The sequence below is a fragment of the Malania oleifera genome, chromosome 13 (assembly GCF_029873635.1).
Source record: "Malania oleifera isolate guangnan ecotype guangnan chromosome 13, ASM2987363v1, whole genome shotgun sequence".
Classification (NCBI taxonomy): domain Eukaryota; kingdom Viridiplantae; phylum Streptophyta; class Magnoliopsida; order Santalales; family Ximeniaceae; genus Malania; species Malania oleifera.
The window spans coordinates 19,540,656-19,567,507 of record NC_080429.1 but is presented as its reverse complement, the minus strand read 5'-3'; the positions used below and the strand labels follow the sequence as shown (position 1 = coordinate 19,567,507).

General features: G+C 34.9%; 1 protein-coding gene across 3 annotated transcripts in view; it reads left to right on the top strand.

Moving 5' to 3' along the window:
- LOC131146932 (mitochondrial intermediate peptidase, mitochondrial) overlaps window positions 1–26,852 on the top strand; it is a 59,889-nt gene that overhangs the window by 16,710 nt on the left and 16,327 nt on the right. For all 3 annotated transcript variants that reach the window (XM_058096786.1, XM_058096787.1, XM_058096788.1), the window contains 7 exons: window positions 10,465–10,657; window positions 11,083–11,178; window positions 17,801–17,920; window positions 18,027–18,152; window positions 18,349–18,504; window positions 22,155–22,271; window positions 26,699–26,824. In XM_058096786.1, the coding sequence (XP_057952769.1) occupies window positions 10,465–10,657; window positions 11,083–11,178; window positions 17,801–17,920; window positions 18,027–18,152; window positions 18,349–18,504; window positions 22,155–22,271; window positions 26,699–26,824 (934 nt within the window). The remainder of the gene's footprint in view (window positions 1–10,464; window positions 10,658–11,082; window positions 11,179–17,800; window positions 17,921–18,026; window positions 18,153–18,348; window positions 18,505–22,154; window positions 22,272–26,698; window positions 26,825–26,852) is intronic.

The window sequence follows — 26,852 nt, the reverse complement described above, 5'->3', positions numbered from 1 at the left end:
TACATCCCTTCTGTAGGAGGGCTGAAAATAACCCAACAAATAAAGGACAAAAAGATCCTCTGCTCATCTATTATTAAGGTTCCTGTAAATATGAAAATACCAGGAGACACAATCTTTAAGGGTAATCAGAAAATGATACCTCGAGCATGCGGATGCAAAGCAGTGCAGAATAGGGAAGAAAACATCACAAGAGTAATGCTTTCTGACCCAAAGATACCCTCTGAAGCAGACCTGGGAAACATCCCCTGCTTTATATTTAATAAAAGGAAAGAAAAGAGACGAATTTTGCAAGATAAGTTTCAATTGACTTTTTTGTTTTCTATTTTCAGTATTAGCATCCCATCCATGACCATGCAAACCATATTTACTGTTTATGACTATGCCAAAGCGAGAGTTTCCAAAGGCAAATGCTACACAAGGGCAATGCTTTTAGACACCAAATTCTCAAGACTCAAGCCCTCCCCAACCTACTTCCACAAACTACCTCCCAACCTCCTAACTCACTTGATGATCTTTTCTCTCTCCTATTGATGTAGGACAGATACAGAATTAGAAACAGAGAAAGAATTGAGGGAAAATAAAGAGAAAGAGTTGGTAAGAAGGAGAAATATGGGAGTTGGATGAAAAAGAAACAGCAATAATGGTGAAGAAGAAACAGCCGCAAGGGGTACTGATCAGAGGGAAATAAGGAGAGGAATAGATGAGAGGAGAGAAGGAGAAGAAAGAGGAAGGGAGGAGGAAGAATGCCCCCCGGGGGGGGGGGGGGGGTTGCTGCATGAAACAGAGAGGGAAACAAGTTTATATTTTGAATTCAAATATGACAACTCTCCAATACATACACAAACGAAGTACTTATACGCCCAATATTACAACTAAACACATCATTTCAGAATAACCCAAAATTCTTAAAATACACAAAATAAATCTAAATCAACTGAACTTCTAAAATAATTAACAATTTCCTAACTAAGACAAAAATCTTTATTTCTAAAGATATAGCTACAATATAAGCATCTAAGTTTTCTGTTGGTGGTCTTCCTGTCCTCCATCAAACTCCTCTTTTTAGAGAAAAGTTGATCTTCTGTTTTGAAATGGTGTAGTAACATGAACTCCATGAGCGAAAACAAAGTAGTACATATAGGAAAATCAAGAGGTGGCATGAATTGCATTGCATTGTCAATCACTGTGGGAGAGTATCTAAAAGATCCTCGTGCGAATAGCATTGAAGGGTCAAATATCCTCTGATAAAATAACAAGTTCTCCAAACAAGAAATAAATTTAATATCTAAATTAAAGTGTTTCAATATAATTGGTTAAAGAAGATCTGGAGGGAGAAGATGCTAGGGATGGAGGCACATCGTTACTAGATGGTGGACAAAGCATCTTAAGGGAATTTTCAACAATAAAGTCCATTATCGAAGAATTCTCAACTGGGGTGCAAATAATTGTTGCTCATCCTTTGGGTTAGAAATGAAAAATTGAGGTTGAAGAGCATGGTCAGTGACAAATATATCTGTCCTAGTAGTTGGCAACTCATTTTGAAGTTCATTGCAAGTCTTTACATCTGAGTTTGGTGACAAGTCAAGGTCCATCTCCAGCCTAGAATCACCAGAAGTGTTTAGGGTCACTAAAGACAAGTCCAAGGCCCTATGTTGACAAGAACATTCATGACTCATGCCCATTGGAGAACCAAAAAATTGTGCACTGGTAATACGTGAATCATGTAGCCATGAGACTCAATAATGCAACAATTTGCATGAGCACTACGAATATTTGATTGTGTATCTCCTCGACAATTTGAGTTTTCTCATGAACATATTTTGGGTTTTGACCCCTTATAAACTGATCTAGGCCAATGAAACACTTTAACATTAGAAGTGGTGTTATGGATGGTAAGCTGGAGAGGTCTCTAAGCTTCCAAAGCTATGCGGTAGCTTCAACTAGAGTGGTGGACGTTTTAGGTTTTGCAAAATAATTTGTTTTCTTATTTCATCTCTTAATCCTTTTTTGAATTTAATTACCACTAGGCTTCTTGTTAAGAATACACTGTTAAATTATATCTCCAAACTTAAGGTTTTAAGGGTGAAGCAGAAACAGCAGCAAGGGGTACTGCCCAGAGGGAAATAAGGAGAAATAGAGGAGAGGACTGTGGAGAGAAGGTCTCGAAAGAAGAAGGGAGGATGAAGATGTAGGAGGGGAGGGCTGCACAAAAGAGAGAGGGAAACGAGTCTGAATTCTGAATTCAAATTTGATAACTCTAATACAATACACAGAGTACTTATACACCCAATATTGCAACTAAAACAAAGAATTATAATAAAACAACCCCAAAATACTTAAAATAAACAAAATAAACCTAAATGTGCTAAACTTCTGAAATAACAAAAAAATTTCAAACTAAAATAAAAATCTTAATTTCTAAATCTATAGCTACAATATAAGCTTTTGAATTTATCCATTGTTGGTCCTCCATCTTCCAGACCAAAGGAAGTTCCTCAGTATCCTTTCCAAGTTCCTAACCTAGGTGGTATGCCTACAGGGACCTCAAAAACCAGCAAGAAATTAAGAGGAATAGAGGAGAGGCATGCTTGGTTTTAAGTATGTAGCTCTTAAAGAAAATAAAAAAGCACCCTTTCAGCCAACTAGGTGCTTGGAGATCTTAGCAATAACTAGATCTGTTTGCTTCCCAAAAGGTGTTGAATCCGGCAGGTGGTGGCTGGTGTTCAGTACCTTGAAAAGGAGTGTTCTGCTAGGGTAGAGAGACAATCAAGTGTTGAAGGGATGAATGACTGCTGTGGTGATTGTGGCTTGAAAAGATTAGATTGAATGAAAGGGTTTGGTACAGGGATGACAAGCTTGAATAGATCCCAGGTGGATGTTCTTCATTGAGTTCTGGCGAAGGGCGCCATAGTTGTTGGTGAGGTGGTTGTTCAAAATCGTTGGGGTCCCCTCACAAATATTCTGGGAAGAGCTCCAAGTGTTTGGAAAAATGCTGGGAAGGGGAGTGGACCTCAGAATCTGGTTGGGGAGATTATTTCTATGGGAAATTTTAAAAAAGGGGCTCCTCATAATAATCCTGATGTTTATGGGCTGAATCAAGTTAAATAAGGAAAATCAACTATTGGGCCTTGATGAAAATAAAGGGACTTGGTCTATATATAAGGATGATTTGGTAAGTAAAAAATGGATTGTTATTAAAAATAATCTCTGTGCTAATATTGGGCCTGAAGGGGCCTGGGGTCCAAAGTGTTAGAAAGTGTGGATCTGGTGTTCCCTAGAGGTCTGAGAGGAGGGAGATCTGATCTTCAACATGGAACAAACGAGTCTTATAGATATAGTTCAAGGGACGATTCAAGGTAAATGACAGAATGCGGTTGATGGGCTTGAAGATGAGGAAGGAGGAAGCTTAGAGACCAGCAGAAGATTGTTCCTGTGCACAAGGCTATCTCTTTGCTACTGCTTTCATTGGGTGACCCTATCTGTATGTGGTGGGGCAGGTTGATGTATGCCCACAGCAAGAGTTTGAGGAAAGACAATGAGAAATTGTGAGTCTAATGATGACTTGGAGAGTTTCTGCTAGTCTGAAAAGGGATTATTGCTTGATCAATTGATGGAGGAACAAGGGGTAGATGAAGATCTATTGGTTCATTCTCCAGGAAATTTACAATGTGAGGATTTACTTGATATTTTTGTGGACATGGGTGACTTTGTTTTTTCATAGACTGAGGAGGGGGATGATGTCTCTAGGAGGTTCTCTGAAGAAGCACAGGCTGGTATTTCTCAGTTAAAGAGCATAGACAATCAAGTAAAACAATTTAATTGGAGAGGGGTCTTTGGAGAAGTGTTCCATTGATACCATTGATGAGTCTGTTCCGGATAAAGAGGAGGATATGGATATGAGTGTACTTATCTTGGAGGATCAAGAGGGTATCCCGTACCTTAGAGGCATATTACCCATTCTAAAATTGTCTAATTCTACTTTTAGTTCGTTGTGCCAAAAGGAATCTTTTTTAGCGGAGGAGTTATTGCCATTAATTCCTTAGGGGGGATGAGAGAGACAACCGAGATCCACAAAACTCCTGGAGGGGATGGATATTAAGGTGGTCAACCCTTTAGGGTAAGTGTTAGCCCCTGTTAGAACCACTAAAAAAAAGTACATATTGCAAAAAATACTTAAAATAACTAATTATACAAAAAATTACTATTTGGCTTACACCCAAATAATACAGATTACAACCTTCTTCAAAACTGCTTTGGAGCAAAAGTCAACCCTTTAGGGGAAGTGTTAGCCCCTGTTAGAACCACTAAAAAAAGTACATATTGAAAAAAATACTTAAAATAAGTAATTATACAAAAAATTACTATTTGGAAAATTGGCTTACACCCAAATAATACAGATTACAACCTTTTTCAAAACTGCTTTGGAGCAAAAATAAGTACTTTTTGAGAAGTAATCAGAGATTACTTTTGGCTATTTATAAGTAGTTATTGTCCATAGGTGATGGAAAACTTGTAAATTCAAAGAACTTATGGGTATGATGCTCATTTTACTAATTAAGAATTAATGAAAAATTATTAAATTAAAAATTTTATAAGCATAATTTAATGATATTATTTTAAATTGGAAAATAATAATCATATATTTTTTTATTATTTAATAGGAAATTTTAAAAATATCAATTAAAAATGTTAAATTAGCATAAATACTAGTTGTTATTTTAATTAGAAAATATTTAAAATGTTAACTAAAGATATTATTATGAAATATTAAAATATTTTTAAAAATTAACTAAAGTTTTAATTAATTTGTTAATTAGGTAATAATTAAATATTTAAAATTTTAATTAAATATATTATTATAAAATAATAATAAAAATACTAAAAAATTAATTATTTTTAATTAGACAATTTTTTTAAAAAATTAATTAAAAATTAATCAAAATTTTTTTAATTAGGCAATAATAAAATGTGAATTAAAAATTTACAGTTAGGAAGTTGTTAAGGGGGATTTAATGAATATTTTGAATGAGTTCCATTTTAATGGGATTTTGGGCAAGAATATTAATACTATTTTCATCACATCGATGCCTATGAAGAATAGCCCCCTTCTCCTCTTTGATATCAAAGACCAACTTTCTATTCTTCTCTTCCTCAAAAGGCCTCTCCAACCACACCCCGACGACCCTTGAAATATGACACCGATCCAAACCATCAATCATAAGCCTACAACTAACATCCTCGAAATAAAAATGTTAGATTACTGATTACCACTTTACCCAAGAGGTGAAACCTGTTGGGTTCTGCATCAACAATGTATATCAAGCTTTAAGACTCCCTAGCAGCCTGATTGCATGTGGAGAGATAAAAAAACGATAAATTACACCCATTGCAGGGAATGCAATAATTTTTAACTACTGCCAGAATAAACATGGGCAGCAAGACTAGAACCCAAGACCTCCTAGCAGCCATTGCTCCGACACCATGCTAGATTAACACATCATCTAAAAGCTTAAGCTATTATGTTGCTAGCAATGTTTATCAAGCTTTAACAAAAGACTCCTAAAACTTGTGATCTCTTCTTCAATATACCTGGATCTGTGAGAACTCCACTTGCTTCCAACTGTCTAATGGCTCTAGTCACCCCTCCTCTCACTGCCATTACCAATCCTATGAAAATATTGTGTTGCAATCCCCTTTCTTGTCCCTTTTAAACCTAATCTTCTGCTTCCAACTAATTATTCCTTTAACAGTAGTTCCTCCAATTCTTTCTTAAGAGATACTCTCCTCACACCTTACTCTACTGAAAATGGTTCCCTACTCTCTAGATGTTCGATTGGAGAGGGTTGGGTTTGTCCAGGAGCGGTTGAAGCCTTTCTGCTTATTATTTTAGAGGTTTTGGGAAGAGCAAGAATGCTAGTAAATTGTGGAAATGTGTGGTTTTCCCTATTTTGTGGGGGGTTTGATTTTGAGAAAAATGCATTAGTTATCAATAGAAGGTATTTGTCTGCATCATTGCTTTGGGACAGAATATGGTTTTTTGCATCTCATTAAGTGTTTTTCTCTGGTTGCTTTAAGGGAACTATTTTTCAAATCTACAGCATGATTGGCTGGCCATTTTGGCACGACTTATTTTTCTTTCTTGTGTTATTGTAATTTTGTTGTTCTGCTGAAGGATTTCTTATCCTCAGTGTTGTATATACCTTTTTTTACAAACGAATTTATTGATGGAGTAAAGAGAAACTAAAATCATCATGAGAAAAGGGAGTCCTCACGCTATCTTTCTTACCCAAAGCGCTTTTATAGGTACAGACAGATACTAGATGCTGCCTTGATAGCTAATGAGGTGGTTAAAGATGCTGTTCAGAGGAATAAGGAGGGTCTTGTGTTCAAATTGGATTGTGAGAAAGCTTATGATAGGGTGAGCTGGAGCTTCTTTGGAAAGATTATGGCTAGAAAAGGTTTCGGCCTGAGGTGGAGGAAATGGATTAGAGGGTGGCTATCTTCTATGGTCTTTTTTGTCTTAGTAAATGGTGAGCCCAAGTCTTGGTTTTGTGCGTCAAGGGGTTAAGGCAGGGAGATCCTCTTTCTCCCTTTCTCTTTACTGTCGTGGTTGATGTCTTGAGTAGGATGATTGAGGGAGATTAGATAGAGGGTTGGTGGAGGGGATTATGGTAGGTTATGAGAATTGCATCATTTCTCATTCATTTCGCAGATGATACTATTCTTTTCCTATAGGATAACATAAGCTGCTTCTACAATTTGTTGACTATCTTACAGGTGTTCGAGAAAGTGTCTTGGCTGAAAATTAATTTCTCTAAGGGCGGTTCTGGTGGGGTTGGGTATTAATGTGGATTCTTTTGCTAGGCTAGCTGGTTGTGCCATTTTGACTTGGCCTGGAACTCATTTTGGTGTCCCCCTTGGTGGTAATCCCAATGCGAACTCTTTTTGAGACCCAGTTTTTGAGAGAATGGCTAGGAGACCAGATGGGTGGAAAGGAGTGTTCTTCACTTTAGGGGTACGTATTACCCTTATCCATGCTTGTCTATTTTTCATCCTTTCGTATTACATTTCTCTTTCAGAATCCCTATCAGATTGGTGCGGAAGCTTGAGAAATTAAGGGATTTCTTATGGTCAAGTGGGGAGAGGGTAGTAGAGATCATCTTGTAGGTTGGAAGACTGTTTGTAGGCCTAAAAGTGAGATAGGCTTGGGTCTTGGTAACTTAGTGTCCAAAAACATCTCTTTGGTGGGGAAATGGTTGTGGTGCTTTCCTTTAGAACTTAATTCTCTTTTGCATAAGGTAATTCACTGTAAATTTGGAATGCTACAAAACAGGTGGGGTGCTAAAGTGTTAATTAACACTACTTATTTGAGTCCTTGGAAGTTTGTATCACAAATTTATGATTATTTCCTTACTAAAGTTCACTATACAGTGGGTAATGGGGAGCGTATTTACTTTTGGGAGGATCATTATGAGGGGGGGATGCATATGGCTAGTACCTTCCCACATTTTTTTTGTTTGTCAAATCTTCATGACACCCTGATTTCTGCTTTTCTTCTTTTGCAAGAAGATGGGCATTCTTGGAACTTCCTTTTTGGGAGAAATCTATATGAGAGAGAGATTAATGAGATGGTTCTTTTGACCAGATTACTCGATCCTTTTCATTTTCATTCGGGGAGTGATAATAGGGTTTGGAGTTTAGATCTTTTTGGGGAGTTTTCTTTTATATCTTTTTTCACCTACTTGACTTGTGATTCTACTGCAGATCCTTTTGCTTTGTAACTTTTGATTTGGAAAGCTAAAGCTCCCTAAAAAGTAAAAGCTTTTATTTGGACTACCATACTTGAAAAAATTAATACCAATTATTTGCTTCAGAAGAGAAGACCTAATAAGGCCCTGTCCCCCACATTTGTGCCCCTTGTATGAGTGAAGAGACTTGTGCACATCTCTTTCTTCATTGCCCTTTCACATTGGCTATTTGGAATAAGTTTTTTGGCATATTTGGTGAAAATTGGGTCTGTCGATACACTTTGAAGGCCTTTTATACCATTACTTTTAGGGGCTTTGTTAAAGGAAAGGATACAAAGCTCGATGGCATTGCTCCATTGTGGCTATTATTTGGTTGGAAAGGAATGCTAGAATATTCAAAGGTGTGGCTACTGTTAACAATTTGCTTTGGAGTAGAGTGGTATATCTTACATCGCTGTGGGTGTTGGCAAATGTTTTTTTTGTTGTCATATTGCTCTGGAAGACTTGCAGCGGGATTGCTTATGCCTGTTACATTGAGTTTGGTTCTCTGTTTAGGTTGCAGTCTTTGTAACTAGTTTCTATTGATGTAAAGGGAGGATTTCTTATTCTTCCTGCCTTTTTTTTCCTTTCTCTTTTTCTGATGTACATTCTCCTCTCTTTTAATACAATTTTTGTTATCAGAAAAAATAAAAGAATAAAAAAGAAAAACCTGGGACAACTAAGACAAATATCCCCTTTCCCATCATCATCATTAATTGAGCACTTTAAATTAGCTAACTCATGTGGACCTTTTGTTGCCTTAGTCTCACTACTGTCCAACTGAACCTCATTGCCTTAGGCATCAGAGAACCGTGCTCCCATCTGCTCCATCAACTGTTGAGCTTCCATATCCATTTCTAACTTCTTCCATAGAAGATGCAGGGGTGGGCAGAATTCCGTTCAGTTTATTATCATTCGCCTGATTTTCTTTATCCAGCCCCTCATATCCAAAAGTAGGAATGCCTTCCAGACCTTCTAACCTAGTTTGAGACTTGAGAAATATCACCCAGTATATCTGATGGATCTGAGTTGTACCCAAAATTCTTCTAACAATCCATTGCCACTTGTAAGCTCACTATTACAGTTACTTTTTCATCAGAAGCATCACCCCGATTCTTTTTAACCTCTACTGTTTCTCCCTTCCCAACCTTCTCATTTGAATCGCTTTCACCTCCCTCAGTCTCTTCTTAATAATAAAGCTACCATCCCTCTTCCTCTCTCAAGATTTAGTTGTCTCCTCGTTAGAATTAATTTCTCTCTTCAAGCCCTTTTTGCATCTCTGCTCCTGCATGAATAATCTGTCTCCGATAATAAACATGGGAACATCTGCTCAAACCAATTACTTATCAACAACCAAAACATTCTCACACACATTTTGATTCTTTGATCTCTTTATTAACCATGGTTGCATCATCAGTGGACTTGCAATTGGAATCCAGATGCTGTCGACTATGATTGTGTTTCCTCTGATTCTCGCCAAACCCCAAAAAATTGATCAACCATCAATCGGAGGTCTATTGGAATATTACACTTGCTCGCCGCCCTTCCCACACCGTCACAATCTTATCAGCAACTTGCTTCTCCTGCCTCCCTTTTGAAGAAGACCCATCTTCAGAGCCTTGCTAACCCGAATGTAGCCTGGCAACTTGCTGGACTGAAACCTTACTGCTGCTTATAGAGCCAAGGTATGTCCTCTCTGCTGCACTCAGGAGGTCTTAATTGTTAGACTCCCTATTAAAAATGGCCTTATCATAAGATTCTCCTTTCATGCAACCTAAATCCTTTAAGCCTACAAAAGCTACTTTGTTTGGGCCTTCTATGCTTGAATTTTGTACACAACCAAAATTCCAATCACCCATTCACCTGGACCAGCTTTTACTCTTAACAGATGCTAGTCTTTTCATCTAGACATCAGGATATGGAAATTAGTTGCAATCTCAATTTTTAGGGGTTGTGGACAGTGGAAATTTCAATGGAGAGTGTGGTAGTGTTGTGCAAGTTTAAGACTCTGATTGTGCCAAAATAGACTAAATGTTTTTCAGTGTATGTGTTACATGTTTGTGTGTTACAGTGTTACACAAGGTATGAAATTTGGTGTTTATGCCCAATACTATTTACAGGATCTAGTAAGCGTTAGTCACTCTAGAAGTTAAAATAGTTTGAGGGAGATATTGGAAGCATAAAGAATTCTGAAAAGCAAGCTTTTATGGATATGAAATTTTATTTTTGTGAACAAGATTAATCATTAGTGTAATGAAGGATATTCACTTAAGAAACGCAATATGTTGCTGGATGCGTATGCAAGTGGCAGGCTAGAAATGAAATCCTTTATTTTGCTTTTGATTCTTAACTTCTAAACACAATTTTATACAGGGTGCCATTTACTATTGAGATTTTTTTAGTGGGGTTTTCTTCATAAATGCTACTTTTGCCAGTGATTACTTCTAAGTTGCCTTATAAATTTTTTGCCTTAACATCTGCTGCATTTGAGTTTTATAAGATCTTGTTAATTGTTGATTTCTAACTCACTCTTCCTTTTTGTAATAAAATAGAGGCTTTGTTTAAAATTTTAATTTATATATGTGGATGTATATGTATATATGTATGTATGTATTTGTGTATGACTAACTGGCTAATTGATTGTAAGGCTATCTCTTATGCATTTGGCCTTGATCAGGTTCGGTGAAAATATTGTTACTGACCCAGGATATGTGGATATATTTCCAGCGTCACGTATCTCAAAACATTTTCCCTGTCTCTTAAAGCCAATATATCGGTCCACATCTAGAGATGTAAAAGAAAAGGGATACCGAATAACAACAGAGCCGGGTACTTTATCTTCTATTCTGCAGTGGGTATCAGATGATGAGGTAGCTGTGTTATTGTTGGGCATAGTTTTTATCCCTTTTACGTTTCCTATTCTTTCTTGGATATTTTGATTGGTACCTTATAAAGATTTAGACTGCTTTATCACATCGCATCAAAGGTGAGAACCAAATAGAATCTAAGAGCTGTTGGCATATACTTCTAAAATTTATCTGTTATACCTTCTTCTCCCTTCTAACATAATTCTTTGCTTATCAATTTCTTTAAAATAAATCAGCACTCCTGATGCATTTAATAGAAGAACTTTTGTAGGAGTTTACTTGCTGAGGCAATATGGACTCCTCTGAGAATTTAGAAGAAAGTTTAATCTCTTTTTGTTGCATAATGCTTAAATATATATATTTTTCTTAATTGTAGTTGGTTTAAGCTTTAATGTTTCTTTATACACCATACTCTCTCTCTTCTCCAGGTTAGGAAACTGGCGTACATCCAGGGAAATTCTGTCCCCCATGCAAACCTTGGGGTCCTTGATAAACTGATAGCTACTCGTCATGAGATTGCTGAGGTTATTATCTTCACATATATTGATTAGTATTTGAGTAATTATGCGTTACATTTGATGATGTAATATGCTTCTGTTTATGTTTTGGGATAAAAAAGAAGATATATTTAGATAAAGAGGGAATATTCTCAGGAAAAAAAAAAAGAAAAACAGAAGCAAAAAAGAAAACAAAACTAAAAATAAAATGAATATAGAATTAAAATTAACTGAGAAAACCCCACTTTAAGCCTTTCCTATCATAATTCTTCAAACACTTCAAATTAGCTAATTCCTTATGACTCTTCTTCACCTTAGATGTATCACCATCAAGCCAAACATCATTTCCTCCACAATCCGAAAATAGAAGGCCCAACTTATCCAATAAAATCTGACCTTGAAGGTCCTCCCCAGTAAACTCTTGAACTGGGATGGGTAGTATTTCATCACTAATGTTTTGCTCTTTAACTGAACCATTGTCTTAAAAAATATTGATCCCCTCAGCTAAAATCCTTCCAAAGGAGGCGGCGGCACATAAGTAAATCTCCAAGATGATCTGAAGCAGAGTCAGAAGAATAACCCTGCTGATCCTGAATCTCATCCAAAAGTTAACCCCTATCACATTCAAAATCAATACTGCCTACACTATCATCTTCAGGACATCTTATCACCTATCCTTGCAATGTGTCACGGTCCCATATTGAATGTGTACTAGGGAGATCTTGGGCTTATAAGGATGGTTTGGGCTCCGATTATGTTAGGCGCATTTTATAGGACAAATTTGTGAGGTTAGTGGGTCAAAGCGGACAATATCTCACCGGACTTGGGCCCAAGACTGTTACATTTGGTATCAAGGCCACCCTAGGGGTATTATCATGTGGGTGGATCCTACACAGAGGTGTAAGCCACAAGGGCATTGGAGATTGGAAGGGTGAGTATGTCACGGTCCCATATCGGATGTGTATTAGGGAGATCTTGGGCTTATAAGGATGGTTTGGGCTTCGACTGTGTGAGACACCTTTTATAGGACAAACCCCTGAGGTCAGTTGGCCAAAGTGGACAATACCTCATCGGAGTTGGGCCCAAGACCATTAACGCAACGCTAGCCCTTTCACCAATTGAATCCTCCACTATACTCGAAACACCATCTGAATATTTTTTTAAGATTTTCATTTTTTCTCATCAGAAGAATCTTGATTTTCTTCAAAATGTTTCCTCATTTCGCAACCCACTGGAACTTCCTTATGGCATGCATAAACCTTTTGACTCCTCAACTTATTTGACTTTACTTATCGGATGCATTCCCCTCTAACCCAGCAGTAATTCCCTGAATTCGTCCTCCCATGAGTTATGATTCTTAGAAGATACGCCTTTTTTTCATGTCTGATAGTCGGTCACTAACGGTCCTATTATCTACAGGAGAAAACTCTCCCTCTAGTGTACTTGCTTAATTTGATAAAACCTTCTAATTTTACCTCTTTCCCTCTTTTGCTCTTCTTGGTCACCATGGAACTGATTTGAAGATGAGCGACACACTGTAGCATCTAGATTCTGCTCAGAAAGTTGATGAAATCCAACCATGAGTTCTTAAAAATAATGAGTTTGAGCTTCATTCAAATGGGAATGTACAATCAACCGGGATGTTAGGGGCACTAATGATAGGTTTTTGGGCCTGCCCATTAAGGTGGCCCAGCTGAGGATTATCCGGAAGACTACTTTTTTCATTAATAGAGCCCTGTCAATATGTACAAACTGGGGATCCATGTTTCAACGGGGTTGGGAATTCAAAATGATTTTTGTGTCTTGATTTGATTTTGGGAGTCTTTGAAGAAAGAGAAAACTGCTGCAATAACATCCTTGCCTATAATACTCCAGCTTATCTTTTAAAACTTAGAATTAAAGCCATCCGGCCCTGCTGCCTAATTATCTGAGGAGAAATTGGCACCTTTCACCTCCTTTTCAGTAACAGAAGCCCCTAAAATATCCTTATGAACATTACTCCATTCACATTTTAGAATTTGTTTAATATAGAATAAGTTACAAGGCTTAATCTCATCATTTTTCTTGCCTAACAACTGAACATAAAAAGCCAATAATTCAGAAAAAAATATCCTCAGAAGAAACCAGCTTTCCCTTGCAGCACTAATGAGGCTTAACAGAGCTTTAGAGTTTTTCTCATTTGCTACAGTAGAGAAAAATTTATTATTTTTATCCCCCAATTTCAGCCACGTTTCTCTTGATTTCTGCCTCAGCATATCCTCCTCATCTGATTGGAGCTGAATAAAATTTTCCATTCTTTCCTTGACCAATCCAAGATTAGTATAACCAGATAACAGGTCAGCTTCAGCCTTGAGCTTTTGATAAAGAATTTCTTGCAGCATCAGCTCTCCTGTTTAATCCAATAAATACTCCTTATGAAAAGACTTTAAATTCCTTTTTAGAATTTTCAATTTCTGGCATAGAACAAACATTGAAGAACCATTTATGATAATTCTCCATGATTCAGCTACTATTTGTGAAAATTTTTCATTGTTCACCCAGATAATAAGGAATCTAAATGGAATCTGGCCTTTCAATGTCTTCTCTAAATTGAGAGTTACCTCAGCTGAGCAATGGTAAAAAACACCAGGAGGTAAAAACTCAACCTTCATGCTAGGGAAAGTCTGATTGGTTAAAAGGAGATGCCAGAACTCTATCTAGCTTTCTTGCCATAGCAGCCCCCTCTTTCTTATTAGCCCATGTGAAAAAAAAAGACTAATAAAAGGATCAAATGACCCTTGGATCATAAGATCCAGCATTAGTCCATTTGATTTTCTTAGCACTTCCTTAGTATTGAACATTTACTAACCAAGCTTCTAGGTTTCCCTTTGAAATAAATAAATATTACATATAAATTTACATTTGGTATTTATGTTATATGGTTGGCTGGATCTTATGGTCCTTGTTCTGGTCATGCCAACTCCTGACAATCCAATACAGGGTCCTGAATCTCCTGATGTTAACATCTTTGGTTTTGAGTGGCTTCATTTTCATACTATATGAAATGATCCTGAATATATTCACTGCTAATATATATATATATTTTTTGTTTACAACAAAAGAAGCTATATTAGATAGAAAGAATAGAAGGTACAACGTGCAGAGACAAGGAGTCCACCAAATAACAACAAATGGCCATCGCATAAAAAAGAAAAAAGAAAGAAGAAAGAAAGCAAAAATTTCAATCACAAAATAAAACTGCTCAAAATTAACCAAGGAAACCCCTTCTCAAACCCTTTGCATAATAATTTACCAAGCTCTTCAAACTCGCTAATTCCCTTTTTGACATCTTTCGACTTTTGTCACCATCCAATTGTACTTCATTTCCTCGAAAGTCAACTTTAAATCCATTTTATCCAAAAGATCTTGTGCTTCAACTCCTTCATAGGAATGTAGGCAAAATTCCATCGTTACACTGTAAATTATTAACCAGCCCATCATTTTCAGAAGTGGAAATACCCTCCAAACTTTCCAATTTGGGGGGTGGGGAGACGAACATAAGATAAAATCCCCTAATTCGTCACGAGGATCAGAAACATACCCATATTGTTCTCGAATCTCATCCAACAACAGACCCCCAGTACAGTCAAACTTGCTAATATCGTCATTCTGAATCTGAAAAATTACCCACCCTCCCCAATTTCTTTGTCTCCTTTCCTTTACTTGTCCCATTGCTACCTCCAATCTCCTTTTTTTCATGAGAGTCTTCCACTATGCTAAATTCTCCTTTAGAATCTCTTCCTAATATCTTTGCCACTGACTCACCAGATTTTTCTCTCTTATCATCAAACACCTTCTGCATCTTCGCACCCATATGAGCCGCCGTCTGACGAGCTTAAACCTTGTTTCCCTCAAATCTGTTAGAATTAAAAAGAAAAAAAAAATCAGAATTCCATCCCACCTTTTAATCCCTCTTCAACACTTGTCTCATCTTTAGCACCACAATCTTGTTTTTGAAACTAACCTGCTATATTCTAGTCTTGTTCTGAAGCTTGTTCAGTTGATTTGTAACTTGGAGATCTGGAGCCTGTGAAGTGTGAAAGGGGTCCATTATCAAAAGGTATAGAGTCCTCCTTTCCACTATTTGTCTCCTGAGTACTAGAAACAGTAGTTTGGGCCAACCCATTGTTCAGGCTTACCTAAGCACTGGGCCTGCTCAAATAAGTGACCTAGTTTAGACAAGAGGGGCATAACTCCTCTTTCAATTATTTGGGCCAGGTCCAATACAAGAAAAAAACCACCCGACTGACTTCTCTTCACGGTCTCTTTCCCGAAAGCAACCCTAGCTGCCTTAGAGAGAAGGGCAGCCCCTGCCGTAACCCTAGCTTCCTTCGCATTCTGGTTCTGCTTGGGTTGGTTGATTTGGTATTCAGGCCAAGGTAATCTGGGTTTAATTCTGCAAACATGTTCATATTTGAGTGGGTGAGTGTGGCAGTATGTTTGATTACAGATTGTTGGATGAGTTTCAATGTTGAAATGCCAGATGTATGATCAAATTGTACTAGCATGATCTGGTTGTGTTCATGGTAGGATATTGTAGGTATTTGAAATACAGGAATTGAGTGATTTCAAAATTGTATGGGCTGTTATTTGAAATTGGGTTGTGTTTGCAATGTTTTCAGCACAGGAACCAAGTGATTTAAAAATCATTTAATTAATCATGGGCTAAAATGTTTGGTTTGAGTGAATGATTGAGGCATTCATCTCTGCATGCTCCAGTTCCTTAGAATCATCTGAATTCTGATCCAACTGGGGATCCGAATTGGCTCAACCCCAAACCCGGAATCCAGTCCCATTTTCCAACCAGGTCAACCAGATTCGATCCACCAACCAGGTCAACACAAAACCCAAGCCCTAATTTCTCGGGTCAACCAAAAAAACCGAACCCATTTTCACTCAGGTCAATCTGACTCGAAGGCTCCACCCAGATTCGAACCCAAGATCCAATCCCAGGGCTGGTCTGTTTGGCAATCAAGGAAAGAAAAGAAAAGAAAAAGAAAAAACTATTTTTTAAAAGGTTTTAAAAAATATATATTTCCATAGTGTGTCTTCCATCAGGGGGTGGTGACACGTGGCACAATCCGGGCAGTGGGTCCTATCACATGTCATCACCCAGTCATTTCTTGCCCCTCTTCTTTGACCCAATTTTGACAGGTTTGACCGAGTTTAACTGGGCCCCCCTTAATTAATTTATTGATTTATTGATTTATTTTTATTTTCAAAAATAAACAACAACAACAACCATTAAAATGCATGTTGTTGTAATTTTATTTTCAAATTTTTAAATATTTATAATAAATCATTAAAAATTCATAAAAAATAGTAAAAATTGCAGAAAAATCAGGAAATTTTCTAGAAAATTTAGGATGCTTTTTAGGAGTGTTTTTTTTTTTTTTTTTTTTTCATGTAAAAACAAATGCAAAAAAAAAAGGTTGAAATAAAAAAAATGAAGAAAATTTGAGAAAATTCCTTTAAAATATGTAAAAATTGTAGAAAATTGCCAAAAAAATAGAAAAATTCAGGACAACTTTAGGATCTCCCTTGCATATTTTTGAACACTTCCTAGCATGTTTTGACTTTCGGGTGACATTTGAATACGTGTTTCACTTAATGATTGTTGGCATGGCTGTTCATTTTTTGCATGCGTGTGGCCATGCCTATGAGGCGGAGCTCAATAGAATGGGGTTATATAGTCCTCACTTTTCTCTCGAGGAGCTCAATGAAATGGGGTTATTATACTTTCTAAATTTTGCTGCATGCATTTCATTGATCTTGCTTTTGTGGTTTGTTTTTGTGTTAGATTGTTTCGCATGTATGTTTCCCGATTTTGTGAAGTATTTTTTTTTTTGCTTCTTTGATGTGCTTCTTGTAGATTCTAGCGTGGCTAAAGCATAATGTTTGCATGCATTTTTTTCTTTATATTCATGCGTTTGATGTTGTATGTGTTTATATTTGATTCAGGCATGCATGCTATCATGTTTAATTATTGCTCTAGTTCCACTTTCCACTATTTGTTTAAAATGAGGTAAATTGAATAAATTAGGGAGAATTCGAGTCTTGATTGGTTAAATCTAAAAGGGTACTTAAGCTAATCAGGTATTGTTTGCTGAACTGGTGCGAAAGGGTGCTAGTACCTTCCCTTCGTATAACCGTACTCCCGAACCCTATCTAAGAATTGCAGGCCTCTAATTTTTAGATTCCTTGGACCTAAGTATAGCTTAGAGACCAATGAATTGGTGCACTTATAAGTAGGTGTTCTAATCTCACCTAGAGTAAAAATAGGTTAGTGGTTGGACCATGTATTGACCCATTTCTCACCATATTAATTGCTCCCTCATTTGAATTCAAGTTTGCTACCCGGTTGAAGTGAATCAGAGGCAGGACCCCCTTTATTTCGGGAGTTGGCTCTCCAGGACATGCAATGAATTCTTCATTTGTCACCGCATTAGAACCTCTTTGAGCACTTATTCTTACTTGATGTAGTTATGTGTCATCTCTATGAAAATTTAGGTTAATAAGAGCATAAAATTCATACGTAAAATTTCTGTATTTATTTTATTTTTATTTATTTTTTATAAGGTGTTTATTTTAATATTCTAATTGAATGTAGATATTGGGGTATAAATCTTATGCTGAATTTGCGGTGCATCCAAATATGGCTTCATCACCAGAGATTGTAATGTCCTTTTTGCTTGAGATGAGCGAGGTGGCTAGGCCCAAGGCTGATGAGGTATTATGTTTTGGCGAGCATACTCATGACTCATAAAAGTATTTGACTTTTCTCTTTTTCTGAATATAATCTTCCAATTTTTGATGTAGCTGTTGGTTTCTTGTAGGAGTTTAAAGCAATTCGAAATTTTAAAAGAGTAAAAAGTGGCCAATTAAATGGAGATTTAGAACCATGGGATGAGGCATACTTCACAGGGATGATGAAATCTTCTGCTTACCAATTAGAGTCTTCGGTAATGTGTCTACTTTGTTAGTTTTGCAAGTGAACTTACTGATTTTTTTTAGTGTTTTAATGTTAAAATAGTGGTGTGTTTTGCAATGTCGATTTAATTCCTGCACTTAGAGTAGGATTAATTTTTGTATTAAAATGTTTGTTCATCAATCCCCATTATTTCAATGCAAGTATTGCTGTTCTTGATTTCTATGCAGGCTATAGCCTCGTATTTTCCATTGTCACAATGTATTGAGGGTTTGAAAGTTCTGGTGGAGTCATTGTTTGGTGCAACATTTCAAAGCATTCCTCTTGCACCGGGTGAATCATGGCATTCGGATGTGCTCAAGTTGTCACTTCATCATCCTGAAGAGGTACATAAATTGAGTGCTTGATAATAGATTGGGCATCTACTCCTTGTTGATTTTTGAGGCTTATTTGTACTATATATAAAAGTACGAATAGTGTAAATCATTGTGGATTAATATATCTATCTCTTAAATGAAAGGCTAAAAGCTCCTAAAAGATATAATTATGAATAAATTTGTGGACAAAAGTATCCATACTTTTAAAAATAAATTTCTATAAAATTAACATTTTCTAAAGAAAGTAAATTTATATGCTATATATAGTAGTATAGATAGTGTAAGACAAAATATATTCTTATCTTTTGAAAGTAAAACAAAATATTCTTAAAAGTAGTAAATTTCTATGATATTTATAGAAAGTAAATTCAATCAAAATTAAATAAAATTACATTTAGAATGTCTAAAAGTTAATGTTTGAACTTAAAGAAAAACAGTTTATTTGGTTAAAAAATAAAATAAACTAAAGCAATACAAAACATTGTAATAAAATAATATATTTTTCACAGAAATGTCCATGTATTTTAACAGTACTATGAAAAATTGATAGAAGTACGAAAAAAGTAAAATATTTGTTGCAGAAATAGCCCTGTATTTTAAAAGCAAAGAAAACATTTCTAAAATAAAATAAATTCAACTATAATTAGATAAATTTATATTTATAAAGTTTATTTCAAATATGTTAAAAGTTTGAACCTAGAAAAGAAACTCTATTTAATAAAAAAAAATGGGTAGTGTATATGTGTGTGTGTCATACATAAACTACAAATTGTTTAAATAATTTTGTAAAAAAAAAATATTATTATCTTTTATAAATAAGATATAGTTTGAAATTTTTTTTAATTAAATAACCTTAAATAAATCTACATATAAAAATTTTATTTTAAAGAGGTCGAGATTTGGACTTAAAAACTTCATTCCATTCAAAAAATAAAATAAATGCAATGGTATCATAAATTTTAAATAAAATGTACATCCCAAAATAAAACAGCTAAATTCCTCTAATGTCTTCCAAAATTATTGTCAAGTGTCTAACATCACTTTAATAAATAATAATATGATTTTTAAAAGATATATTTTAAAAATGAAACTATAGACATAGAAGTACCCTCCAAATAATAAATTTTAATTTTTTTAAAAAATTTTTAAAAACTAATTAATTGATCCTTAAGTAAACAAAAAAAAAAAATAAAAAAATATTAAGAGTTTAGGTAGTAGATCACATTTAGAAATTGTAATAAAGTTATAACTATTTTCATAGGAAGTAGTCATATATTGAGATTTTTAGAAAATAAAAAATAATGAATAAAATTTTCATGGGAAGAAATCATATGTTGATATTTTTTATAAAATAAAAAAAATAATCAAAAACCTATTTATGAGTTCTTATCTATAATGTTACGCAAGTATTACCATTCAACATTTTTCATAATTTTAATTAGAGTATTCATGCCATATCATATCTTATATTTTTAAAGATTTTTCATGTCCCTATATTTAGATGTTGTCATTATACTATCTCATTCAATGTTTATATTTTATATTTAAAAAAATATCTTTTTTTTTTTTTTTATAAATAGCTTGCATATTCAACCTTTAATATTTGTAAAATAAAATATGACAATATATTCTTAATTTTTTTTAAAAAAATATGTCTAAAATTTATTTAAAAAATATTAAAAATTTTCCACTATTATTTACGTATAATCACGTGCAATGCACGCCATATGTTTATATATATAATTATGACTCATGTAATTTTAAATAATCCCAGAGGCCGCATTTGTTTCCCCAGCCCATTTTGTATCTTGACCTTCCTCTTGGGGGTAATATTTTGTCGATTTCTGGGATCCAGTGATTGAGAGGATAGGGAAGAGACTAAAGGATGGAAGAGGGCATGCATTTCTTTGGGAGGTAGGATTCCTGTCATTAGTGCATGCCTCTCTGATATTCCCATTTGCTACCTTTCTTTTTTTTAAAATTCCCATGAAAATAGCTGGGTTCTTGGAGAAGCTTATGAGAGATTTCCTGTGGTCAGTTTACAGGGAGGATAAGAGGGATCATCTTGTTAGTTGGGAGGGAGTCAAAAGACCAAAATGAGAGGGTGGGTTTCAGTGTCGTTTCTAAGAACATCTCCTTAATAGGTTAAATGGCTATGGAGATTCCCTTTAGAGCCGAATTCCTTATGGCACAAAGTAATAAAGAGTATGGTATTCATAGGAATGGGCGGGATACTTAGGGGAGAAGGATTTTTTCTCATGCGAGCCCCTAGAAATTTGTTTCACAGGTTTCTGGTTATGTTTTTCATCTAATTTGTTTTTTCTGTCAGAATTGGTGATTGGGTTCGTTTTTGGGAGGATATTTGGGTGGGTGAGACTTCTTTGGAATCTTTAGTGCCTCATTGGTATAGATTATCTTCCATTCATAATGCACCAATTTCAGATTTCTATTCTTCTGTGCAGGGTATTGTATCTTGGGACTTTCATTTTTTAGGAGTCTCAATGAGAGAGAGGTGGATGAATGAATGGGACAGGGGATGCTAGGCTTTGAATTGGGAACTCTTCGGGGTCCTTTTTTTGTTCATCTTCTAATCCTCTTAACCCTAGTCCTTCTCTATCTGAGTAAAGTTGTGTGGAAGGCTAAAGTTCCTTCTAAGATTTAAGCTTTTATTTGGACTTTGGTTCTCAACAGAATGACTTGCTTCAGATGAGGATGCCTCACAAGACTTTCAGGCCAGATGTTTGCATGATGTATTGGGAGGGGAATGAGACTAATTGTCATTTACTTTTTCATTGTGGGGTGGTGGGATTTTTGTGTAGTGATCTGTCTTCCTATTTTGGTGAGGTTTCGGTAGCTTTGAAGGCTGTTCATGAATTTGTAACGGTGAAATTCTGGGGATTTGGTAGGAATGGAGAACAAAAGGATTTTGAAATTGTCCAGTCTTTGCTATTTTGTGGACACTTTGGCTTGCAAGGAATGCCAAAGTTTTTAAAGACCATAAGACACGTGAGTTTTATTTTGGGGAAAGCCACATTTTTGGCTTCCTTTTGGGCTCACCCTTTCATGATTCTTGAGGGCCATTCGCTGTCAGATATGCATAGGGATTGCAAGGCAGCATTGATGTAAATATCTTATATCTTTTGTCTTCTCTTTTCCTGTTTTTGATTTGTTTTGGAGGATGCCTTTATTCTCTTTATTTTTAATTGTTTGTTCTGCTTGCTTACATGAATTTTTTGTTATCTAAAATTCTTCTGAAAAAAGCAAAGAATTTGAGCCCTAAACTCCCTCTTAGAGCTCCCTTAATATCCTTTTGCATGCCACTGCTGATCATTTTATAGGTGAGAACTTTAGGGATGGAAAATGGAAAATGTTTCCCACAAGTAAACGAGCCCTTAGCATTTCTAATCACTCTGCAGGATTTTCCATTTGGTTAAATTTACTTTCTGCTTTAAAATTTTTTGCATCTGTACTTCTCATGACTATGACTAATTGGAATTGTGGATCACTGACTACTAATTAAGAGTTTCTCATATTTGATGGCAGTGCTTATGTTGTGCACTTGGGCGTGTCGAAGCAGGCCATCATCAATTCAGCTCTGCTATTTATATTTTTGTTTTCTCCTTTTGTCATGTTAAATTGAGGCAGCATATCTTTTACAGGGTGATTTGGGCTATCTCTACCTAGATCTGTATTCAAGGAAGGGCAAGTATCCTGGTTGTGCTCATTTTGCTATCAAAGGGGGGCGCCAGATCTCTGAGACAGAATATCAACTTCCTGTATGTAATAATTTTTTTCAGTACTAATTATTATGAGTTGTGATTATTAATATGTAAAACATTTTAGTACTTAATTACAATGTTTGCTACCTAAACACTTCAATACTTGATTACCCAGGTCTTTACTCACTGGTGAGTAAATTTTAAGGAGAAATATGGCTGGTAGTTATTGTGTTGAGGAAAATTTAATTAATTTAAAGGAGGGTTAGAAAACAAGGGCATTAATCATTTGACACCACTTAAAAATAAGTGTTGACCTTGACAAAGTGCTAAATTAAGTGCTGATATTAAGCTCAGAGTGGATATGTTGTAAGTTATAAACGTCAGAATTACTATTTGGTCATGTCAGAAAATTAGTATTCAAGTACTGGTAAAATAAGTAATATTTGGCTACTCTTATCTATAATACGTAGTGAATTTTTTTATAAACTTAGACATATTTAATCATTTAATAAATTATGGTACACTCATATACACATAAAAATAAATAAATTAAAATTATAAGAGATTACACTTTGAGTGCATGTTATTTTAATTTATTACACTCATACACGCATAAAAATAAATAAATTAAAATTATAAGAGATTACAATTTAAGTGCATGTTATTTTAATTTATAAATTCAGTTATAGTAAATTTTTATTAAAATAATACGAATTATATTAAACTTAATTATAAATAGTAATTTTTGAGGCTCAATAATGATACTTGTGTATAAAATTTAAGTATAAAATTTATTAAATATTGTTTTTAAAAAATTTATAATAATTTATTAAAATTATTACGAAATTATATTTTTTGTGGTTATTAAAATAATAATTTTAAATTCAAGATATATAAAATCTTATATTTAATATATTTTAATAATATATGAATCCAAACATCTAATTATAAATAAAAAATCATATATTAAAAATATAGAATAATATATTTAATATATTTTAATAATATATTAATCCATATATCTAAATTATACCAAAATTTTTTATGATTCACGATTGTTATAATTCAAAAATTATATGTCTATGATTATATATTTATTAAAGTGTGAGTTTTTCAAAACTTGAACATGGCCAAAATTATCAGTTTGCCACCGCCATCTGAGATTACTCATAAGAGTCCACTTAAACTAAGAAGGTTTTGCATTGTATATATAAACATTTCTTTAACATGCCCAACAACACTTCTTGTGCACAAACACTTATTTTAAGTAATAAGTGCATCAAGCACTTTTTTTCAAGCGCTGCCAAATGGGGGCTAAGGGAGATAGGTGGAAGGGAATGATGGTGTGATGTGTTTGATAAGAGAGTGAATTCAATTGTGGGCTTGCTCGTGAGGGTGGGTTACTATTGGATGAGCTTCGTGAACAATATGGTCATGTTTCATATTCTTTTGATGTTGCTGGTGATATTTCTGATGTGTCATTAACATCTCTCAATGGTTAATGAATATTTTTCTTATTGAGGATAAAAGAAGAGATAAAAGGCTGCAGGTCAGTGATCAGGTAGGGAATGGTATTTTGCCTGCTACGGTAGTCATGTGGAGGAGATTAATATGAGAAGGATTTAGAAGCTCAACAACTATTGGATGATATGTGTTTGTGGTTGTTTGATCTTGGAGGTCAACAAGTTTGATTGGATGGTGGTAAGAGAAAGGTGAAAAGAGCCTGCAGGAGTTGGCAAACTTCCATTGTTTGGTTAGTTGGGATGGAAAGGCTAGGTTTGCTTAATTAGATTTCTGTTAAGTTTTTTCTTTTAGTTCTGTTTCTTGGTTTTTTTTTTTTTTAGTACTTATTTTTAATTTTTGAGGACTCAATGTCCTCCTTTAGCTTGTAATTTCTTTTTCTTCTCTCTTAATGTCTTTCGAAAAAGCAAATTCTTGTTAGTCAAAATTTGACTTGAGTTGAAACAAGAAGTACTATAAATATGTAAAACTCTAGTGTGGGCATTTCGATGGAATGACAAATTTAAGGAGTGAAATGTGTCAATATTTTCCTTATGATTTATTTTTTTATAATTTTCGTTTGACTCACTATTAATTTATTTTCCCATAGAAATAACTTTTAAATATAGAAGAACCTCAGGATCCTCTCTTAAATATGCAGGTAATACTTCACATTTTCAACTTATATATTTACATAGGCATACCTTATCAGACAATATTTTAGAGCACATGCTATACCATGACGAGGGTGCGTGCTATACAATGAATTGTAGTGTTCCAAATTCTAGGAAAAATTAGGATGTGCTAAATGTGAAATGATTTAGTTCAAGATGTAGGTGCTGTAGTGACAAGAGGATGGATTGTAAAATGGTGTTGCCATGAGCAAAGATGAAATAGGCTAATGATTTGGGCAAGATGTGTGGCCTTAGAGTTGAATGGCCAAAATGGATTTTGACTAGATAGCATCTTACAAGGTTGTCACTGGCTTTATTCAATTTAGTTGATATTCACAAATGGTGTTTCTGTAGCTTTATAATTGAAAAAATAAAAAAGAAGATGATTTGTTGGCGAGCATGATGTGGTTTACTAGTATAGTAGATGTTAACTTTTTTCCTCAATGAAAGGGTTGACTTTGTTGAAGACAGTACCCAAGTCTTGGTAACATTTCAATACTTGATCCTGTTCTCTCAATTAAAATATGGTCAATATGTTTTTTTCTTAAGATGGTTTCTGAGGCCACGAATTGCAATATGGAAAGTGGGAATGTTTGGAGCCTGCTTTATGTACTGTATCGATTTTCAGGACAGAGGGGGAGAAAGCAGATGGAATAGGTGCAAGCTTATCATGGGGATTATGTTTGGAAAGAGGATTGCCTGATCTCTTCTCATTTTTGCAATGACATCTTGTTGTTGAACAGAAAGTTGGCCAGTTCGATTGACTTTATGGATCGGAATGTTGGGCGACGAAGAAACATAATATCCAAAAAGTAAAAGTTGACGAGATGAGAATGCTTAGATGGATGAGTGGTATAACATTGAAAGATAAATTTAGGAATGAACATATTCACAGTAAGTTAGGTGTAGCTCCTATAGAGGACAAGATAAGGGAGGGATGACTCAGATGGTATGGACACTTGCAACGTAAGCCACATAGTGCACTAGTGAGGAAGAGTGAGTTAGTTACTGTGGGGGGCAGTAGAAGGGGTAGGGGTAGACCTAAAATAACTTGGGAGGAGATAGTGAGTAAGGATTTAATATCCCTGAATCTGTCAAAAGAAATGATCCATGATCGCATAAATTGGCGGAAAAAGATTCATATAACCAACCCCACCTAGTGGGACTTAAGGGTTGGTTTTGTTGTTGTTTATATATTTGTTTGCTCATTAAACATGATATGTAATCGTATTTTAAGCAAGCTAGGATTAATTTTAAATATGTAAACTTGCTGGCCAACTGAATAACACATGCCAAGATAGCTTGTGAATTGAATGAAATATGAGAATAATCGATCGAGCTTTTATTATTCATTAAACACAGATTAATTAGTAGTGGCAAATGCATAATGAAATATTAGGCACCAAGTAATTACTGGCAAGATTGCATGTTAGCAAAATATATTATCTGGTTCAGGTAATTAGCTGTTAAGGGGACAAATTGCCTTCATGAACACTGTGCTAACACAAATACTTAGTATATATAGTCAAAGATGTAAAAATATTATTATTTTTCACAGGTAATTGTACCAAAAACAAAAATTAGAAAGGAATATATGATAAAATAGCCACTGCATAATAAAGGTGGTTAGGATATTACTTGCAAATAGCCAAATTGTATGAGGGTAAAACAGAAAAGTGTATTAAATGTTTAGATAATTTATTGGATTATATAAGACTAAAATGCAAAATAAAATATAGAAAAGTTGAAATGCATAAGGGCAAGCTGCATATGCTCGGTACTAAAAGGCTTGAAATTGTACATAATCGAACATCTCATAATTGTTTCCACTGCCAAATTGAACTTGTGTAAGGTCAGGCCCTGATTCTTTTTTGTTTTTTGTTTTTTGTTTTTTTGTTATTGTGGATGAGTGAAATTTTAGGTACCAGCTAAATTAGGGTGCAAAATCCAACCTCCTTTATAATACTGTGTGAATAATTGGTATTGAAAAGGACGCTATGCTATAGATTTGTAAGTTGTTGAACTTTTGTAAAGATATTGGAAACAATTATACAAAAAAGGCTTGTTATTGAAAAGGACACCATGCTGTAGACGTATAAATTGTTAACTTTTGTAAAGGTAATTTTGGAAAAAATAATTACTCAAAAAAGTTTCCAAAACTATCCCCTTTATATTTATGGAGGACGTGATACCAGGTTTACCTTCCATTTTTTATTTTACTTATATGAACATGTTAGATTATTTTCTAAGTATTTTTTGTGGGCTGTGAATCTTGTTCATTTTAATTTAACTTCATTTTTGGAGTTGCAGGTTGTTGCCCTTGTTTGCAACTTTTCAGGTACCCAAGCTTCATCAGCTGCTAGGCTTAACCATTGGGAAGTAGAAACTCTTTTTCATGAGTTTGGACATGCTTTACATTCCTTGCTTTCACGGACGGTATGGTAATAACACTTCACTGCCAATC